The sequence below is a fragment of the Podarcis melisellensis genome, assembly GCF_964234715.1.
Source record: "Podarcis melisellensis genome assembly, chromosome: 10".
In the NCBI taxonomy this organism is placed as follows: Eukaryota; Metazoa; Chordata; class Lepidosauria; order Squamata; family Lacertidae; genus Podarcis; species Podarcis melisellensis.
In genome coordinates, this window is record NC_138542.1 from 54,218,274 (window position 1) to 54,238,622 (window position 20,349).

Sequence of the window (20,349 nt, forward strand, 5' to 3'; positions counted from 1 at the left end):
CAAAAGCTTTAGTATTGGTGCTAAAACCTTTACAAAGGCAGAGTGCCTCTATTCCATGTCTTGCTCACTTGCTGGCAAAATCTGAGAGTGGGTGGTCCTTAAACCTTACCCAGCAGAGTAGTTTCTTGACCCCCAGCCTATGCCTCCCCTCTCTGCGTGGAAGCCTACAGCGCAAGGAAGGCGTGGATAACGGGGGACCTCTCTCCTCCCCGCTTTGCCCCGGCAAGGTGTCCTGGCACCGCCTTGCATCCTTCTGAGCCCTGCATCTCCTCCCCACTAGAGGCGTGGCTTCCTTCCTCCGCTCAGGAGGTGCTGCTTCCCACGATCTTTGGGGGCTCTCTGTAATCCACCCGCCTTCCCCCCTCTTGCCCCTGAGCCGATGCCAGTTCCCTGACAAGGGCCTTCGTTACACATCACAAACTTTGATTCTTATCTTAGGTCTGGTATGGGGAACTTGTGGCTCTCCAGATGTTACCCGAGAACAAATCCCAACATCCCTGACCATTGGCCTTGCTGTTTGGAATTGATATGAATTGGAGCCCCCCAACATCTGGAGAGCCACCAGTTCTGCACCTTCTGGCTTAGTCACATCAGTCATACATCCTTTCACAAGACTGGCTCAACCCAAAGCGGGGAGGGTGAACATGTGATCCATTTTACATCCACAATAGGTGGTTATTTCAATAGCAGACAACTTAAATTTACAACTTCATCTCACAATGATCCATAAAGTTTTTGGCTGGGCCTGTACAGAGTGAACAGAAATTAAAATTCCAAGCCCTTCAGCATATCCTGTTAAGATTGATGACATCATATCCATATGCTTATTCTCAGTCTTCACTATCTGCCTGCCCCTCCCCTAAAAAAACAACAACCGAGAGAGAGAGAGAGAGAGAGAGAGAGAGAGAGAGAGAGAGAGAGAGAGAGAGAGAGAGAATATCTGTGTGGGTTACCTTAGGAATTTTTCTCCTCCTCTTGCCATTTTGAGTATCACCCAAGGAGAAGAAAGTATCGTCAGGGCTACTAGGGGTGGAAGGGGGACTGATTCTGGAAGGAGAACATGCCCCGTCTCGGTTTGATTTCCGTATGTCTAATAGCTTGAAACTCCGCCGTTCTGAATTCTGCCGAAAGAAGATGGGCTTGGAGAGCAGCTGCAGAGGCCAGACAGGAATAGGGGGGGAAAAGGCGGCAGCATTTAATCGGAGATGCAGCATTTATCCACGGCAAAAGTAACTCCCACCACAAGCGGGCAAAGCAGAAACGTTAGTTACAATACTCCTTGGCAGATTATCTCTGGCCTAATAAATTTCAGCAGTTACTTTGATTTTCACAGGAAGGCCCAGCAAGATAATAGGAGAGGCTCTGATTCCGCATCGTGACAAACTCACAGCGGAGTCCCGTCCTCATAGGAGAAAGAACTCTTGTTGCTTGTGCAACACAGGCTGGCAAGCCTTGTAGCAGCAGCAACAAAAAAGCCAGCAAAACCAAGCAACCAAAGTCATTTGTATGGGAGAATGAAAGAGCTACTGTACCACATCAGACCAAAAGTAACACGGGCCAGTAGTCTGTCAGGCTGTGGCCTTTTAACAATTGCTTCAGAGAAAAGTTTAAGCAGCCCCGAAGTTGCATATTTAGGGATTGCTACATTCCCTAACCCTGTCATTTAGCGATTGATTCTACCCAGTAATAACAGAGTGGTCTGGCACCTGTTCGTGGGTCTTCTGATGTTCAAGTCCTGGGTTTCGACATGGAAACCCAAATGCGAATCCTGACTTAGCCATGAAACTTACTCAGTGGCCTTTGGAACTGTTGAAAGGTCGGTGTGAGCATAAATAAGCTCTCTGTGTACTGGTAACTGCTCCAGAAATTATTCTTTTCCATTCTCAAAATCCCAAACCCCCGAGGGAACAGCCAGCCTCATCTTAATCTGGGGAACAGCAGCGGGAAAGAATTATTATAAGCTGACAGCCAAACTGGAAAAAACCCTCAATGAATGCGATGGGTACTTAGCTTGGTTTCTTTGTTAATGCAAACAAACTAAGACTACTTTTTCAACATTTTGGGGAAATAGCAGTACCTTTTTGCAATAACAAGATTGTTTTGCAATCCAACGGGTGACATTGAAAACATTTGAAAACATTTTGTATGGAATCATCTCTTCCCACTCCTTTGAACCGCATACCATATATGTAACAATTAATAGCACCAGTATTGCAATACCTCTTTTTACAAGTCTCACCACTTTTCCCTGCTGGTTGTGCCTTCAGCCTCATCTTCAGTGCAAAAGGATTCCCACCTCCCACCCCTTCAGTCAAAACACTTTGGAAAAGACTATGCGTGTCCGCTGCACTCTGTGCAGCACCTAGCACACTTTAGTAACATCAAACCATGTTGCAAGGCATCCGGCAACCCGCACCTCTCTATTTTGACTCAACCAGGGTCCAGTTTCTAAATCTGATCCATGTGTTTGGCGTCTGGAGCTCCCTGATTTAATGACACTGAACTAGGTGCCATGGTCAGTTTCCTCAGCAGCTCACCCCCCACCCCAAGCCTGCAATTGGCAGTGAGTTCAACAGAGTCTCTTCTCCAGACTTAACAAAACCAGAGACTGTGACTGCCAGCTCATTCCCAAAGAGAAACAGAATGCCTCTCCTCATGCAACTAGGAAGGTCTGCATTTCCCTGTTCAACTCCTATATATCACCCACAGAACAGGTAGGAATTAGGACATGCCCCAACACAAAGTTTGCTCCCTAGATGACAACAACTTATTGCGATGTGCTCAAGACACTCCACCCAGGTGTGTCCTGTGTGCCCATATTTCCTGGACTCCCAGAAAAGTCAGTGCAATAGCACAGCTGCAGCAGAACATGACTCTCTACATACTCAACAGTTCAAGGGCAGCTCCCAAGTGCTCTTATGCTGTCTGTACCAATGGAAGGTTTCCCACATTTTTGCTCTACTGTCGGTCATTCACTTTACTACTTTATGGCAAGGGTGGCCAGGCTTCAGCTTTGTGAAATCTACTTTTGCTTTTGTTTTTATAAGAAGCCAGAGATCCGGCAGCCAGAGCCAGAGCCAGGAGCAACAGATATGTGCATAAAATTTTAAAATTATGAGCTTGGGAATTTGCCCTGAGTCCCAGAAGTGACCTTTGCTCCCAGTCCTTCCACACAAAAATGATGACCCTCCCTTTTGGTATTTCAGCATGATAAAGGAAGGGGTAATTTGTGTCATTGCTATGGTTAATCAATGAGGTTGCAGAAATTCTTGTTTATCTGCTGTACGTCACACCCTGGTATCTACCAGTAGAACCCAATTCACCTTCTGCCCACTTCTCTTTTATGCCCATTATTTTGCCAATAGTTTACCCAGTAGTGATGTATGAAAGTGAGAGCTGGACCATAAAGAAGGTTGATCGCTGAAGAATTGATGCTTTTGAATTATGGTGTTGGAGGAGACTCTTGAGAGTCCCATGGATTGCAAGAAGATCAGACCTATCCATTCTTAAGGAAATCAGCCCTGAGTGTTCACTGGAAGGACAGATCCTGAAGCTGAGGCTCCAATACTTTGGTCACCTCACGAGAAGACTCCTTGGAAAAGGCCCTGATGCTGGGAAAGATTGAGGGCACAAGGAGAAGGGGACGACAGAGGACAAGATGGCTGGACAGTGTTCTCGAAGCTACCAGCATGAGTTTGACCAAACTGCGGGAGGCAGTGGAAGACAGGAGTGCCGGGCGTGCTCTGGTCCATGGGGTCACGAAGAGTCGGACACGACTAAACGACTAAACAACAACAATATTTTGCCAATAGTTAAAAAAGAGAAAGAAAACAACCACCACCAATAACAGCCCCAGGCTGTTGGTGAAGCAGGGTAGAAAAATTAAAGATGGCAGCGTCACAGGAGTAAGAATTGAGACAGGAGTAGAATGCAGAAACAGGATGATACCCACCAAAAGGGACAAAAAAGGAGCAAACAACCCACAGCTTTGTAACAAAGTGCTTACAAGCCTAGAGATCCCAGATCGATGCTAGGCAGCTTGTAGCCAAAGAGAAATGCCGACAGGTTTAAAAAAAGGAGGTGGGGTTGTGTCCCATTTTCCTAGCACCATTCCTTCCCAACCACATTGACACAGTCTCTTATATGATCTTGTAGTGTTCTTGCATGCCTTTGGCTGTGGGCTGCTAAGGGCTGCCAATTAAACCCCACAGTGAGAGGGAATCCAGAATGCACCATCCCAGAACACATCAGGATTCAAGAGACATAGAATTCTCTCTCTCTTAACATCACAGAACTCGTTGGGCATACACCAGGGAGTTAATCCAAGACAGGAAACCACATCAGAGGGCGAATCAGTAATCTTGTTCCCTGCAGGGCATCCATTTTCTCACCACTCTGCCTCCACAATGCCAGCCAAAACATATAACTTTGGGGCACTGGGTTTTCAAGTCACACTGGTTAGACCAGGATACCTTTGTGGGTGTGCCAGGGACCGAAGATGAAGGAGACGCTTGGAAGTTCAGGACACATTTCTTCCCCAAGCAGCGGCTATTTGTCTCAATATCTTCATAGGGGTTCTCTTTTGCTGGTGGATCTGGAATAGGAAGTCAGAGGCAGCAGATAATCAGCACACAACACTGTGAGCCTTTCAGCAGCTCAAGGAGAACTTGGGTGCTGCCTTTACCAGATCAGCGTTTTTAAGATCGAGGTCCAGCTAGTCTTTTCCCGCCCACTACAGGCAACCGGAAGATTTATCGTTGGACGGTTTAGCATGTTGCAAAGTATGTGAAGCTTCTCCCCCGCCATTGCTTAAACTCTATGCATGGAAAATCTTCACCTGCTGAATTTATGTACGTTGAGCAACTGTACAAACAACCTGGAGGCACTGAAGTCCAGTGCTTCAATATACTATTCCCACAATCCAACACACAGAGTCAAGTGTGCTTAAGTCTATTAATCTCCACTCCTCTGCCTTGGATTGTGGCCTGTACTTCAAATGCAAGACAAACATTAACAAGTCACTCAAACCCCATTAACTATTCTCCAACAGCCTCAGATCAAGTGAATCACTTTTAGATCATCTTTTAGCTGGGGATTAACATAAACATCCAACTTAATCTATGCCGTGTGTTTGTGTGCGCATGTACCCTTTGAGATATGTTATGTACATGCAATGTTATAATTGTCAGTATATATTCTTCAGCTCTTACTACTTTTCTATTACTAGTCGAAATATAGTGCCCGTATTGTAATCTTGTAATGTACATGATTTCTGCTGGCAAGGCAATTCCGAGCATCAACAGGAACCCCGTCTTGTCCCCCCGCACCTCAACACCCCCACCCCTCGTAACACACACAACTACTTCAAACAGAACACTGCCCTAAATTCTGGCTGCTTTAAAATAGACTTTAACATAAAGTTAGGAAATCAAATGAACTGAGATTTAACTAAAAGGTAAAGGTACCCCTGCCCATACAGGCCAGTCGTGTCCGACACTAGGGTTGTGCGCTCATCTCACTTAAGAGGCCGGGAGCCAGCGCTGTCCACAGACACTTCCGGGTCACGTGGCCAGCGTGACGAAGCTGCTCTGGCAAGCCAGCACCAGCGCAGCACACGGAAACGCCGTTTACCTTCCCGCTATGAAGTGGTACCTATTTATCTACTTGCACTTAAGAGTGCTTTCGAACTGCTAGGTGGGCAGGAGCTGGGACCGAAAGACGGGAGCTCACCCCGCCGCGGGGACTCGAACCGCCGACCATACGATCGGCAAGTACTAGGCACTGAGGTTTTACCCACAGCGCCACGCACGTCCCTGAGATTTAACTACTTAGGTCTTAAATATCAGGCTGCCCATCACCTGCCTCTGCTACCCAAATGCCTACCTAAAATATCTTCATAGACATTTTCCTCTGATAAAGTGCGCGTTAGGGCCAGCTTGGTCTGGGCATACCAATCTACCCGGCCATTCTCGGAAGAGGACTGCAACAAATCTTCAAACTCATAGGACTTCCTGTGGCATTTGTGGGGTAGAGAGAGAAGCACAGCTTTTAATAAGTTGACATATGTAATACTATTTACAGGTTTAGTCAGCAGGGTAGGAACTGCATCTTCACACATTTGTCTCATGTTAAACCACGACTGTAAAGGTCTCTCCCCCAACCCCCAGATACTGTAGATCTCATTTCTGTGATCTTAAATTGTTCTAAACTGTTTTCAACATTGTGTTTTAGCTGTTGTAACCTGTCCTAGGATGAAGGGTGGGTTGATAATTATGAGCCACCCATGATCCCCACATCTCTCCATTCTTATATCCTGGCACATCTTTCCTTCTTGAGATCCACCACTCAAAGATCTCTTGTTCACCCAAAAGATTCTGCCCCTTCTCCCTTGCTCTTCTATGCACTTGGAACTGCCTCTCAGAACCCCTGCATGATGCCACCTCTTTCCATTCCTTCAAGTCACTTCCCCAAATCTAAATGTGTCTTGAAGCCTTTGGTACATTAGTCTGCATACTCACTGAAATATATCCACTTGGTTTGTCTATTTACTCTGCCTCCATTTCTTCCCTCTCTGTTGCCTCCTAGGTGTCAATATTTAGACTGCTAACTCCTCAGGGAAGGGACCCATCCACTTGGTACTTTGGTGAAATACCATGTATGTTGATGGGCAAGCTAACATAAAATGAACATAGGTCAATTTGATGCACTTGAGTCTGCTCCGTGCTTTAGCTGTGATGCAGGCCAATACTGGATCAGGAAAGGTCAGGGAGGAGCTTGCATCTCTTTACAAAAACCTGCGTAACTGTTGGAGAGCCATGGAGTTAAATGGTTCCTTACTTCTAGGAGTGGCCTAGTTTAGAGGCCCTCAACCCTTCTGGGCTGAAGGCAAAATTACAGATTGCACCATCGACCATCATGTTAACTATAGCCCTTCTGTTGCACATAATAGGTAATAGAATATAATCACAGAATTTGAAAGGACCACGAAGATCATCTGGTTCAACCCCTTGCAATGTCCAATGTGGGGCTCAAATCCAGGGCCCTGAGATTAAGTCTCAGGCTCTACTGACTGAGTTACCCACTATAAATAGCCCTTCCCTTGCCAACTGCTTCCCTCTCCCATCTCACGCTGGAAATCACCCTCTCCCCCAATGAACTGGTTTCAGCAGGATCTGTGTCTGCAAGTTACACTGAGATCTGGGGTTTTGGTGGTGGGAGCAAGGAGGGAGCAGCTAGAAAAGGAAGGGTTATGCAACACATCTCCAGCACTTAAGGGGGTTAAGTTCACATATAGGCTGGATCTCAGATAGGCAGAGAGAGGCCTCTGCACAGTTCTGCTTAGAAAGGTGTAGGATTCTTTTGGTCCTAGAAGTTGCTGAACTACAACTCCCATCAGTCCCAGCAAGTGTGTGAGCTGCAGCTCAGCAACCTCTAGATGAGCAAAGGTTTCCCATAACTGGCATAAATCCTCGGGCAGCCTCTGCCAGTCAAGATATACAATGCCGGGCTAGATAGTCACCTTGGGTTCGGAGGCATTGGACTAACCCTGTTGCCCTCTAGGTCTTGTTGGAATGAAACTCCTATTGTTGCTGACTATTGGGGCTGGTGGAAGCTGGGAGTCCAACAACATCTGGAGGGTCACAGATCAACCACCGCTGCTTGAGAAGTTCATATGAAACTTCAAAGAGGGGAAAATGCACTGAGTCCTCTCTTTCCATCAGTTTACAAACAAAAGCAGAGTGTGTGCCACTCAGTCCCTTGCCAAACCCTCCCTCAAAGCAAACTAGCAATTCACCATATAAACTGGTTCTCCAATTTATGCTCTATTTCCCTCCACAATATATGTTTTCCAGCACACAGTGAAGTTTAGCAGAAAATCAGTCTTGGCACGTAGCAAGCCAATTCTGATCAGAACTGAACCCCAAGCTTTTTGGTTGCATTGAGCCACATCAAAATGCTGGCCGTTATCAAATGAGGAAAACATGATCCACACATACCTGGCCAACAGTTTGAAAGGAATCAACACATATTGGATGTAGGAGTTATATGAAGAATTTCATATTCAGCAGTTTAAAACAAAAAGTAGGAATGATACCTGTGATCCGTGTTCGCCTTATGCTTCCCATTCCTCAGTCTTCTGCTGACGGCCGAAGGAGGGGGTGAAGAAGGGAGGGGAGGAGGTGGAATAGAAGGCAGAGGGGGCAAATTCCGCTTATTCCTAACTGGCGGAATCCACCCCTCTTCGCCCTCGTGCTTGAAAGTCCGCCGAGGCTTGGGCAGCGGATTGATAAAAGGCTTCTTATCAAGCAATCCTGGCTCTGTGTAGACATTTTCCTCATTCCCGGGCTTGCATTTTGCACGGGATGCTTTCACCTCTTCCAGAGTCCCAAAGATAGGCTCACCAGCTTCGGAGTCCCAGCTGAGAAGCCGTTTCCCAAGCTCTGTCCGGCTTTCCTGGCCTTCAGAGGGACTCTGCCCCTCGTCCACCTTCTCTTGCAGGCAGTGCGGGGAATAGTAAGTACCTGGCAACTGGGGCTGCAGCTCTGCCGATGCTCCTCCCTTCAAGGCCTGCTCCAGCTTCTTGACCTGACTCAGGACAGACACGTTCTCCTTCTGGACCTCTTTCTTACCTTCCTTCAACTCGGTGCTCCTGCCAGTGTTGGAAGCAGGTTCTTCTTCCTTGAGCTTCATGTCTGCTTTCCTCTCCCCAACACATTTCAGCACCCCGATTCTCCTCTCGTTCTCTTTGCTCGCGCCTTTGCATTCCAGCTGCCAGTTTACAAGCCTCTTGGCATCCACGTCTCTCACCACTGCATTTTCCCTGGTCATCTTCTCCACCGCGCCCAAAAACGAACTGAGCTCCTCTTTAACTCCTTGCTCTTCCTCCTTCCATGCCAACGCAGGAGATAGAGCTTCCTTCTTGCCTTCCCACTCCGAAATCTTGTCCTTGATGCTCGAAGGCTTGCTTTTCAAACTTGCTTTCCCAACAGCCCGCAGGCTTGGAGCACCTCCCAGTTGCTTCCTTATAATCTTGCTGCTTTCTCGGATGTTTAGTTCTACAGAAGGGTCGCCAATGATCATCTTGGGACTGAGCATGTTCTGCTGAATGCAGTCTATCCTCGTATCCAACATCAAGTTCTCCAGCGCCTTCAGTGTGCTCTCTACCACAGGAGATGGCTCTGCTTTCTGTACCAGTTTGGGTGTGGTGGTAACAGTCTCCGAGCACTTCCTCTTTGAAGGCCTGCACCAAAGTTCTGCCTTTGTGGTTGTATTATTTAGATTTTTAAACCTGCTCCTATGAAATGAAGGTAGAAAAATTGGCAGAGGAACTTTACCTCCACATTCCTCACTCTCTGTTTGGCCATGAGCTTATAGCATAACTCTTAAACTTCCTGAAATCTTCATAGGTTTGCTCACCTCCCTCTGCCCCTTCTTTTCCCTTGAAAGAGGCATACTTGTGTCCCCACCCCCTTTCCTCACTAAAACAACCTTTGTCGACCTGGCCAAATGTTTTGGACAACAACTCCCATTAGCCCAAGCCAGCACAGCTGAGCTGCCTGAAGCTGATGAGGGTTGCAAAAGTACAAAACATCTGGAGAGTGCCAGGCTGCAGTAAATCCAGCTGCATCTTTACCTCACTCATCTAAAGATCTTAATCATCCAATTTTATTCTGCATCTCCCTCCCCTTATCTCTGCACTAATGTGAGCCTGTGTTTTGAGACTTTAAGTGGGTTCTTCAGATCAACAGAATCCCATTTTGTGTAGCGCATGTTCAAAACCTTTCCACAAGCTTGCTAAAAAAAAAGGTATTGCTATAGCAGTACACTGTGTGCAGCTAGCTTAAGGGGTAACGGTAAAGGTCCAGTCGTGGCCGACTCTGAGGTTGCGGCACTCATCTCGCTATACTGGCCAAGGGAGCCATCGTACAGCTTCCGGATCATGTGGCCAGCATGACTAAGCTGCTTCTGGCAAACCAGAGCAGCGCACGGAAACGCTGTTTACCTTCCCGCCGGAGCGGTACCTATTTATCTACTTGCACTTTGACGTGCTTTCGAACTGCTTTCAGTCCCAGGAGCTGGGACTGAACAACAGGAGCTCACCCCGTTGTGGGGATTCAAACCGCTGACCTTCTGATCGGCAAGTCCTAGGCTCTGTGGTTTAACCCACAGCGTCACCCGCGTCCCTAGCTTAAGGGGTACAGCTGCTTCCTCTCTCCCAGCTATTCCTGCCACGTATTTTAATTATAAAAAACCTGTCTACCCAACTTTTCACCTCCATAGTGGTATCTCCAGGGCTATTTACAGTGGCAATAAGACAATAAACATGGGAAGCAGCTACCATCACTGACACATACTAAAATTAACCACCACCCACTTTATAAACAGAAGTCAAGTCAACAGAACATGTCACCGAAAAGTGCATGTAATTTAAAAAACCAAAACAAAACATTTGACATCTAGCACACCTACGAAGGAGGGATGCAGCAAACCAGAAGGGCCAAAGCTCAGTGGTAGGACACAGAGTGCAGAGGTCTTACTCCCAGCTACATGTATTTAGGCTCACAGTGCTTGTCTCTAGTTCAGAAAATGGGAAGTGAGGGGCAACTACTCAAACTGTTCTAATTTCAGAAGCGCAATTTAGGACCAATGAGACGTCATCATTTCTTTCCTTACACTCCTTAGAAGTCACTTTGAAAGGGACGTTAAAAATTACCCACCTCTCAATAGCGTTGCAAACACTGGTCTTAGGCTTGATGCTCACGCCGGCGACTGTGTTCGCTGTCATTGTGTCAGCACATGACATGACTGCAGTCTACCTAGGAGGGAGGGGGAAATCAGAAAAACACATCAAGTACAGTCATAATGGGTCTATGGACCGCAATAAAGTTGTGTGTGTGTGTGTGTGTGTGTGTTTGTTAAAAAGAAAATACAGCGCCATGCATTCCAAATTCCAGCATAATAGGACAATGGATTCTTACTCTGGTCCTTATTGCTAACATAAAAAATACGTGAGTGCCAAGTCAAAACAAATTTATTTGATTTTTTTAATACCATGAAGAAATATCATTTTGGGTCACTATTTCCACGAGGGCTAAATATCACACCTGTAGTCCAATAGCACACATTATAAGTCTCTCCAGTGTTTGGGCAATGTCAGTCTGGCTGCAATGAACAAGTGGCCAATTAATGGTTTAGCTTTTATTTTTTATTTCAGTGCTTTTAGCTTGCTTGGACAAAGGGAAGCAAATGTTTCAGTAAATGGAAAGCCAGATGATGATCCCAGTCAAAGCCACTAAATGAACAAGCTTTTGTTGAAGAACTTTAAAATAAGCTAAATTTAAAAGATGGAAGTAGTTGTAGCACTAAAGCAACAATGCGATTCTTCCAGGGATAAATCCAGAACTCCTTACCCGGAGGAGTCTACATATTCTTCACATGCTGCCAACATTTGCACAGCTTGCCTTGCCAAGTAAACCCATTAAAATACCGTAGACTCAAGGAATACTATCTGTCCAAGAGGTAGTATGCATTCAAACCACAGCAATGCTTTGACATCCTTCAACATCCAAATGTTGCTCTCAGCATAAATATAGCTCCTGAAGCCTTTCTGCTTTGATGGCCGAAAATGGGACACAAGTGCATTTTAGTGACTGAGTCAGGAGGGGATGGATGGAAAAAGCTGCAGGGCTCACATTTAACTTTAGTCGGTTGCCCCACGTTTTTCTTTGATTGGAAGTAGTGCAGAGAGTGAGCACGGCGATTTAAAAACCCACCGAGTTTTTAAAATGCCTTTTTAAAAAAAAGTTCATACAAAATGCTATGAGCACTGTTGAATTAGGGCCAGGGAAGCAAAATAAAAGTCCAGATGTTTGCTTCCACTTAGAAATCGTAAGCAGGAGAAGTAAAATAATTGGTTACATTTCTATTCGTCTTTCCTCCAAGGAGCTCAAGATGACACACGTGGTTCTCTTCCTCTCACCCACTTTATCGCCACAACATCCCTGCAAGGGAGGTTTGGCTGAGAGCAAGTGACTGGCCCGATAGTAACATAGCGGGCTTAATGGCAAAGGTTTTGAACCCGGGTCTCCCCCATCCTGGTGCAACCCTCTAACCATTATGCAACACTTGCTCATATGGATACCATAAGAGGAAGGCACAGGTCCCCAAGCCATTGAAAGTAACATTTAAAAACTCTTAAAACAACAGGGGCAGCTGCAGCATTGCCTGCCTCTAATTGCAATGCAAACCGTAACCATTTGGTGCTCAAGGCTTTGATGCAAATGCGCTCCACTCCATAGAGCTGAAGCAAACCAATTCTCTAAGCCAGGGCTCCCCACTCCAGGTACCATATTTTTTGCTCTATAAGACGCACCAGACCATAAGACGCACCTAGTTTTTGGAGGAGGAAAACAAGAAAAAAAAATTCCGAATCCCAGAAGCCAGAACAGCAAGAGGGATCGCTGCGCAGTGAAAGCAGTGATCCCTCTTGCTGTTCTGGCTTCTGGGATAGCTGTGCAGCCTGCATTCGCTCCATAAGACGCACACACATTTCGCCTTACTTTTTAGGAGGGAAAAAGTGAGTCTTATAGAGCAAAAAGTACGGTATACAAAAAGATCGTGCTTTGGAAGTGCAGCACCACAAGTGGGAGGACAGCCCTCTGGTGACCTGCTGCCAACTAGATGGAATTAACACACATTTAATCACACAGCAGACTGATCAGGCAGAAAGGCTCCTAATGAGCCAAACACATTCCCAGGGCAACAGAGCATCATCCACAGGGCTGTTCAGGCCAAGAATGAATATTGCCTCTAAGAAGGATCTTCTAATGAAGGGCTGCTCAGGTCACTGTTCATTTTTCTTTCCAAAGCAATTTCAGAGAAGGTTGTTTTTTTTAGGGGGGGGCTGTCCTGCAGGTGAGTGTGCTTCTGTACTATATTCAATGCAATTGTGGGGAAAGGAGAATTTACTTGCTTTCAAAAGGAGCTCTGGGCCTTTAAGAAGCCCCTCTCCTCTCTCCCACCCCCTGTTCTCTCATTACTTCTGAAGGCAGCATTATACAAAGCCAGTGAACTAAAGAAAAAAGAAAAAAAAGTTTTCCATGGTGGTGGTGGGGGGAGCACATTGTTTCTTACACAATACTTGTTGAAGAAGAGAAAGAAAGAAAAAAATAACCCAAAGCCTCTAGAGTCTGTCCACTTGGGAAATTTGTTAGAAGCAACCGTGCCATGGACAGAGCCTGGCAGGAAAAAAAGAAGTATAGTTAGCAGTTCTTCTCACTTATGTGTATGCAACAGAAATAGCAGCTTCATTTATGGGAGTCCAAGATTTGGGATGGGGGTTGGGGAAGAGGATAAGAAGAAAATGAAATTTATGGGATGTAGCTTGGTTGGTTATGCGGTCTAAACCACTGAGCCTCTTGAGCTTGCCTATCAGAAGGTTGGTGGTTGGTTTGAATCCCCGCAACGGGGTGAGCTCCTATTGGCTCTGTCTCAGCTTCTGCCCACCCTAGCAGTTTGAAAGCACACCAGTGCAAATAAATAAATAGGTACTGCTGTGGTGGGAAGGTAAATGGCGTTTCGTCACGGTGTTCCGTTGCACCAGAAGCAGTTTTGTCATGCTGGACACATGACCCGGAAAGCTGTCTGTGGACAAGCGCCGGCTCCCTTGGCCTGAAAGCGAGATGAGCACTGCCACTGGCAGACGAAGGTGGGGGTGGGGCGGTCCACCCTGGGTGCCATCCGGGGGTGACATCACGGCCGCCCCCGGGACGCTTGGTGCTCGCCGCACAGCCCTGGGACACTTGCCGCTGGGACGCTCGCCACTCACGTCCCAGGATGCTCACCGCTTGACACGCGCCATCCCCCCCCTGCAGGTGGCACGCCCCACCCCTTGGGATGCGTGCCAGCTATGCCCCCAGATGTACGCCATTCCCAGTGCTTCGCCACTGAGCACTGCAACCCCATAGTCGCCTTTGACTGGACTTAACCGTCCAGGGGTCATTTACCTTTACACAGAAGGAGAAAGGCAGAGACACCCATCATCCTGGGGAGATCTAGAAACAGCAGGAGCGGAGTTTGGCCTTGTGGTTAACTTTCATGGGCCATAAATTGGCAATGGGAGAGGGCAGGATGTCAAGTCCCGGCTGGAGGCCCCTCACCATTACAATGACCTGAGGAATGCCCAAAGCATTCTTGGGAGGGATGTGGAAGGGGACAAAGCAGCCATCTGATACTGTCACACAACTGTCCAGAAGGGGATGGGAGGAAGAGGGCAGGAGAAGAAACGAGATCGCTTATCTATAGGGTGGATGGTAGAAAGGATGAAGAAGAAAAAATCGGCTCAACTCTCTCTCACATGCACACAAGGCTACAGATTCCCAGGGCCATGTGATCTGGAGCTTCCTCTTGCCAGGCCAAGTTAGACCCTGCTGTGACCCTTCTCTTCCACACATTAGTTCCTGCCTGTTTCTGTGCTTCCGAAGAGGCGTTTGTTTACTGTCCTATCATAGGCATGCAGGAAGTGGCCTTGAAATGAGCTGTAATCATCTTTCACCAGCAGCCGCTCTTTGGCTCCTTTTCTAATTTCAGTTCCCCCTTCCTTCCTTTCTTCCTATCCCGACATACGCAACACACACACACACACGCCACCCCCGCAATCCACAGGAGCCACTGAAAAAAGAAAATCAAACCACACAGGGTTTTCCCCTAATTGGGAGGCTATGTCAAAAAGAAGCTCTAAGACTCCAAGGTTAGATCTGCACCAGAAACACTTGCAACAGGTTGCTATCAAGATGGACAACTGGACATTTGGGGAACCAGGACAGGACAAGTGAATGCCTGCAATTCATTAGGCAGGAATCTGTGTACATCAAATTGCACCAGGTTTCTCAGAAATCAAATGTGGCTCGATATTGGGGGAAGCAGCTCTCTCTTCTTCTATTTGTGCAAAGTAATCCAAATCCAAAGTAACGCTAGGAACAATTCAAAGGAAATTCTGTGCGGATTCTGCACTTAAATTTTCAATGAAGCCTGTGCAGTTACATTTTCTGAACTTAAGTTCATATAAGGATTCCCCCTCCCCCAAGTTAATAGGACAGGGAAGTAGGGGCAGAAATTCATAATGAAAGGAACACACCTGCATAATACGCAAAAGTCCAAATACAAAGCAGTTTTTCAGAAATGAAGCCACACTCTTACATGCTGTTCGTCTCCCAACCTCAAATTACAGCAGCTTATTCTTTTATTCTAGATGGTCTGATCTAAATGGTCAACACAGTATTCACTGCAGAAATCTTCCTCTCCTCCTCCTCCATATTTATACTAATAAATACTGTTCTCCATACGTGGTCATGCATTTCACATGCACACAATAATCCTTATAAAAAATGATCAGTTAGACAAGCCAGTAGTGTGTGACTGAGCTAAAGAAAGACATGAGTCACTAGATAAATAGTAGTAAAGACACCTGGAGAAACTAAGATTGCAGGTTTTAAGTTTTCCCCATCTTACAAAACAGAGGTTTTTACTGGTGTCATAGTTACAGCAGCACAGCATACTGACGGTTAGTTGGGAATGCAAATAGTTTTACTCAACAAATAGAGAGGAAAGGATACCAAGATGTTAGGGTACATATCTTCAAAGTATAACCAAAATGTTACTGAAACTGAATGTGAATTATATGAATGGAGCATTCTGCTATTCATGTGTCTGTCATTCAGTACCTTTGTTAAAGGTGTGCATGTTCTCCTCGGGAATAAAACCATTGAACACAGTGGGACCTACTTCTAAGTAAATATGCAAAAGATTGTTTAGCAGTTTGATTGCTCTTGTAAAAACGGTTAGATTGGTGGCCTGATTCAGTGTAGGGATGCTATTGTAGACATGCCTTGGTGTTCACTGAGAGCATCCTCCTTCACCATTAACTATTTCTAAGCATTGCCATTAAAATTAATATCCAGGTAAGGTCTTGCTTAGAAATAGTTTGTTTTCATTAATGGTAGAATCATCTCTTTCCATTAGGCGCTATCTCTGTAACATTTTATAAAACTATGTCCATTTCCCCAGCTGTCCCCCCCCAACCCAAAAATAAATGCTCCAAACCACTATTTCTGTATCTCCCCACAATCTTGCATTTTTTGGATGGAGCAGCAGCAGCAGCTACAGCCATACTTAGCATGTTAGATAAAGCCATGATGCAACAGAGATTGTATAATGGCATTAAGGTTTATCCTTATTCTCTTACCCAATTCCTTGTTTGAATTTTTCCTGTTTTACAGCTGCACTATGCAGCCTCTCAATTAAACCTTCCAAGAACTCTTTTGTGTGAAATATAACCAATTTATTCACCTTTGGATTACATTAGAGCCATTTATTTGGGAATTTTCAAAATCCAACATAGAAGACCCCACACACCTTCAAAAAGATGGCATCGTTCCTAGTTTTACTCCTTGTTAAGTATCAAATTGAAGCCACTCACTTGTTAAGAAAATGGCATCCTCTTCCTCAGTCATAAGTGGATGTGTGTTTAGATATCTAACCACAGCCACGGGCTTAGATAATACATTATTTAGGTTTGAGCCACTTCAAAATGCTTAAAGAAAGACACACTGTGTCACCGTTTAGGATTCCTAGAGGGAATTTAAACAAAGCGAAACAAAACAAAGCTTCAAGGTTATCAGACTACGCAAAACACAAAAAGTGACATTCGAGACAACAATAAGTTTATATGTAGAAGACGGATGTGCAGAAGACAAAACGCTAACAGGAAAACCAGGAGTGGTGCTCAGCTCTCATCTGGGAAGAACATAGCCCTAAACTCCTTCCACCCCATCCTTTTCTCTATTTACAGCATTTCCTGTGACAAGGAAGCAGAGACACAAAAGCCCTGCTATGGCCTGTGTGCAGAAGCTGGGTCCCCCATTCTTCCACACAGGTCAGAAAGATTCATTTCCTCCGGGATCTCAGCAAAAAAGAAGCTTGACCTACATTGTATAGAATCAGAAAAGATGGAGAGGAAGTTCCCCAAATAAGCAAATAATGTTCTAGCAAACTAGTGGCAGGATTTAGGGTTGGGGGCGAAAGAAAATATACAGCATCTGTTCAACTAACGTATGTGTGTAAAGGTTGGAACTTGCTGATGAGGTGCTACATAAAAGTTTCACAGTTTCTGGGTTCCAATTCACATCGGCCCCAACAAGAATGGACAATAGTCAGAGATGATGGGAGCTGGGAGTCTGTGGCATCTGGAGGGCACCATGTTGGCAGCAGGGATAGCCAAGTACAGTGGTACCTCGGGTTAAGTACTTAATTCGTTCCGGAGGTCCGTTCTTAACCTGAAACTGTTCTTAACCTGAAGCACCACTTTAGGTAATGGGGCTTCCAGCTGCCGCTGCACCGCCGGAGCACGATTTCTGTTCTCATCCTGAAGCAAAGTTCTTAACCCAAGGTACTATTTCTCGGTTAGCAGTCTCTGTAACCTGAAGCGTAGGTAAACTGAAGCATATGTAACCCGAGGTACCACTGTATTTCAAAAGGGTACAACATGTGAATGCAGTGCATATATGACTCCCATTTCTTTATGAACTAAATACAAAGCCTAGTGAAGAATGGATCGCACCATATAAATCAGTGTAGTGGGAACTCGAAAGCCATCCAATTCCCTGAATCCAGGCAGAATCTCCAGAACACGAACATAGAATTCTTTCATGTAGGAACATCAGCCTCCCTGAAACCCACCTCTTCCATGAGGTCTTTGACTTGGTCTTAGTTCACATCCCATGGTAAACAAAGCTAAGCACAGAGCTGCATTTGCAGCACATTAATCTCTAATCCTGGTTATCTTGTCCATTCTTGCCCTCTCTCTGCTGCTTTGTTAACCTTGTCTTGCCCCCCTTCCTACTTTCCCCTCCTCAAAGGTCTCTTTCTCTGTTGAAATTTAGATTGTAAGATAGATCCTCAGGGCAGTGGATTGTCTTTTGCTACTCTTATAAGGTACTAATGTACTGATGGAACTAGATAGACAAATGCAGTGGCCATAATTCTGTGGTACAGCACATATTTGTATATACAGGCAACAACGAATTGATACGCATCCAACTGAAGCAAGACTGCGCATGTGGGGATCATGCCAAATTAAGAAATGACTTTAAAAATAGCCCTAAAAGAGTCCAGAAAGGGCAAAAAAGACACAAAAGCAGCACCTAACAATCCTACAAGCCTTTGCAAATGCAATCCCAGGAGTCCTTGTACTGAATGTTGAGGCCTGTGGAGAGTTGGGAGTTTGAGCAAGGAGGTTTGTAGCGAGTGGCTGTGGTGGAGTTTGGCATCTGGTAAGTGCTGCTGGTTTTAAAAGGGGTTTTTAAAGGGTTTCAGGAGGTTTAGAGGGTGTCTGCAGGCTTTTCCAATGGTGTTTCAAATATGCGAGATTGTACGTAAACTTGTGGTGCCTTGGAACGTAACCCCTGTGCAAATGGGGAGTTGTCTGTTCAGTCCCCAGCATCCTCACTTAAAAATTAGTTTAGGAAAAGACGTCTGCCTGAGATATTTACAATATCAGCACTGCTCATCCTAGAAGATGCTTTCATGCTAAGACCAATATCATATTCGGCATATGGTAGCTTTGTATGTTCACACACAAAAAAACAAATCAATATGATAGTGTGGTCAAAGGAGAAAACTGTAAGAAAGGAACACTTCCTACAAAACTTTATTAATATGTGGGTATGTTGAGACATTTGAGAGTATGGTTTCCGTCACAAAGAGAGAACCAACTGGGAAATCTACTAAGATAAAGAACACCTGCTGGCATAGTAAGAACCTCGCAATTATAAATGCAAACTCCATTACTAGAGACATCTGAAAGATAATGAAGAAAGTCAGGAATACGCTAGATCTAGGTTTCCCATCTTTGCTGCACTTTTTTATAACGTGAAGACAGAGGTGAGAGAGCTTATGATTTTAAGACAAAAAGAAAAAGCTAACGTCGTCATCAGCAGGCAAAGGGACACTTTTAAAGGTCTGCCTTTTTTGTTCACCCCTGCAACATCACAGCTGAACCGAGGCCGCTTTGGAAAATGAGAAGCAGCACTGGTGCATGCGCATGCATTCAGATACCGAGTGTGTCGGCATTGTGCTATAGCTGCCTCTAGTCACAGTCAGCCATCTGCTACTACGGCCAAAGGGAGAACGTTCCCCGCTTTGCTTTTCCAAAGGAATGTAGCTCTGAGAAGCACCATTCCTCCTGAACTAGGGAGGGAAATTTGAGAGTGCCGAGTCCTGCCAGGGGAAAGGAAGTGTGGGGGAGGGAGCACACTGTGATGCCGCAGTTAACTGGGTCATTGTACTGATGGCCAATAAGACAAAAGCAAAACACAGCAGCCTAAAAAGAGCGTGCTAGAGGAGGAGAGAGAGAGGTCTTTCCTCCTCCTTTCACGCATCTCTCTCTCTTAGCCTCCCCCATGCATACGTGTGCCCACACAGTGTCATAGATTCACAGCGCTATTCTCCAAAACAAAACCAATACAGGATAAGGAACTGAAGACCCCAGCAATGAAGATGCAAAGCCCTTGAAATCTGCAAATGCAATTTTTGGAAGCAAAGAACGGTATGGCCTGGAGATAAAGAGGTTTTTGGTTTTAAGCCTCTGAAATGTATGTTTTAAAACACCACAGTGAGGGGAACAGGAAGGTCCTACATCTGGTATGCTATTTTTCAGAAGCCTCTTATTTTCCACCTTTGCAGAACTGCAGGGATATTTCTGTACTTCCAAGATATCACAGCATCCAAAAAAGAAAGTGCTTTGACCATCCCATGATGATCAGGACTGAGGTCTATTTCACATGTCATGGATCTATCAAACTATGGCTTACAAGCCTGCTGGCTTCCAGAGAGGGGTCCGTACCCACTCTTACTCCTCCCTGGACCTTTTCAGTCAGAGCGGCGCAGCTGCTAAGATGAGGCTTGGGATCATGTGCTGTCTGAAGCCGGAATCACAGTTTAACAGCATCACTCCTCCTTTACAAGGATATGTAACCACAGGACAAACCTTGGCCACAGACTAGAGTTTAGGAGGAGACCTTAACCACAACGGCAGCTTTGGACAGCAAGTGAAGCCAAGCTGCACGGTGCTTTAAAGGAATGGGGAAGGAACAAAGGGGTGTGTGAGCTCCTCTCTGGGAGCTGTAGAACATTTGAATGGCTCCAGCAAGTCATTCTTTGGCTTACTGCTATGAGTGTGAAGTCATTAACGTGGCTAATGTTTTGCCATTAGGGCATGGCTGCTTGTATCTGCCATACCCCACCCAACAAATTCCAGGAGGCTTCATAAGGGAGCTGCCAATGGAAGAATTG

At 45.7% G+C, this 20,349-nt stretch overlaps 1 protein-coding gene across 4 annotated transcripts in view; it reads right to left on the reverse strand.

Moving 5' to 3' along the window:
- The window catches only part of DENND2A (DENN domain containing 2A), a 64,304-nt gene that overhangs the window by 28,700 nt on the left and 15,255 nt on the right, over positions 1–20,349 (reverse strand). For all 4 annotated transcript variants that reach the window (XM_081926828.1, XM_081926829.1, XM_081926830.1 and 1 more), the window contains exons 2-6: positions 10,719–10,817; positions 8,096–9,295; positions 5,884–6,011; positions 4,473–4,594; positions 954–1,151 (exon numbers count right to left, since the gene is read on the reverse strand). In XM_081926828.1, the coding sequence (XP_081782954.1) occupies positions 954–1,151; positions 4,473–4,594; positions 5,884–6,011; positions 8,096–9,295; positions 10,719–10,804 (1,734 nt within the window). In that variant the 5' untranslated portion in view covers positions 10,805–10,817. The remainder of the gene's footprint in view (positions 1–953; positions 1,152–4,472; positions 4,595–5,883; positions 6,012–8,095; positions 9,296–10,718; positions 10,818–20,349) is intronic.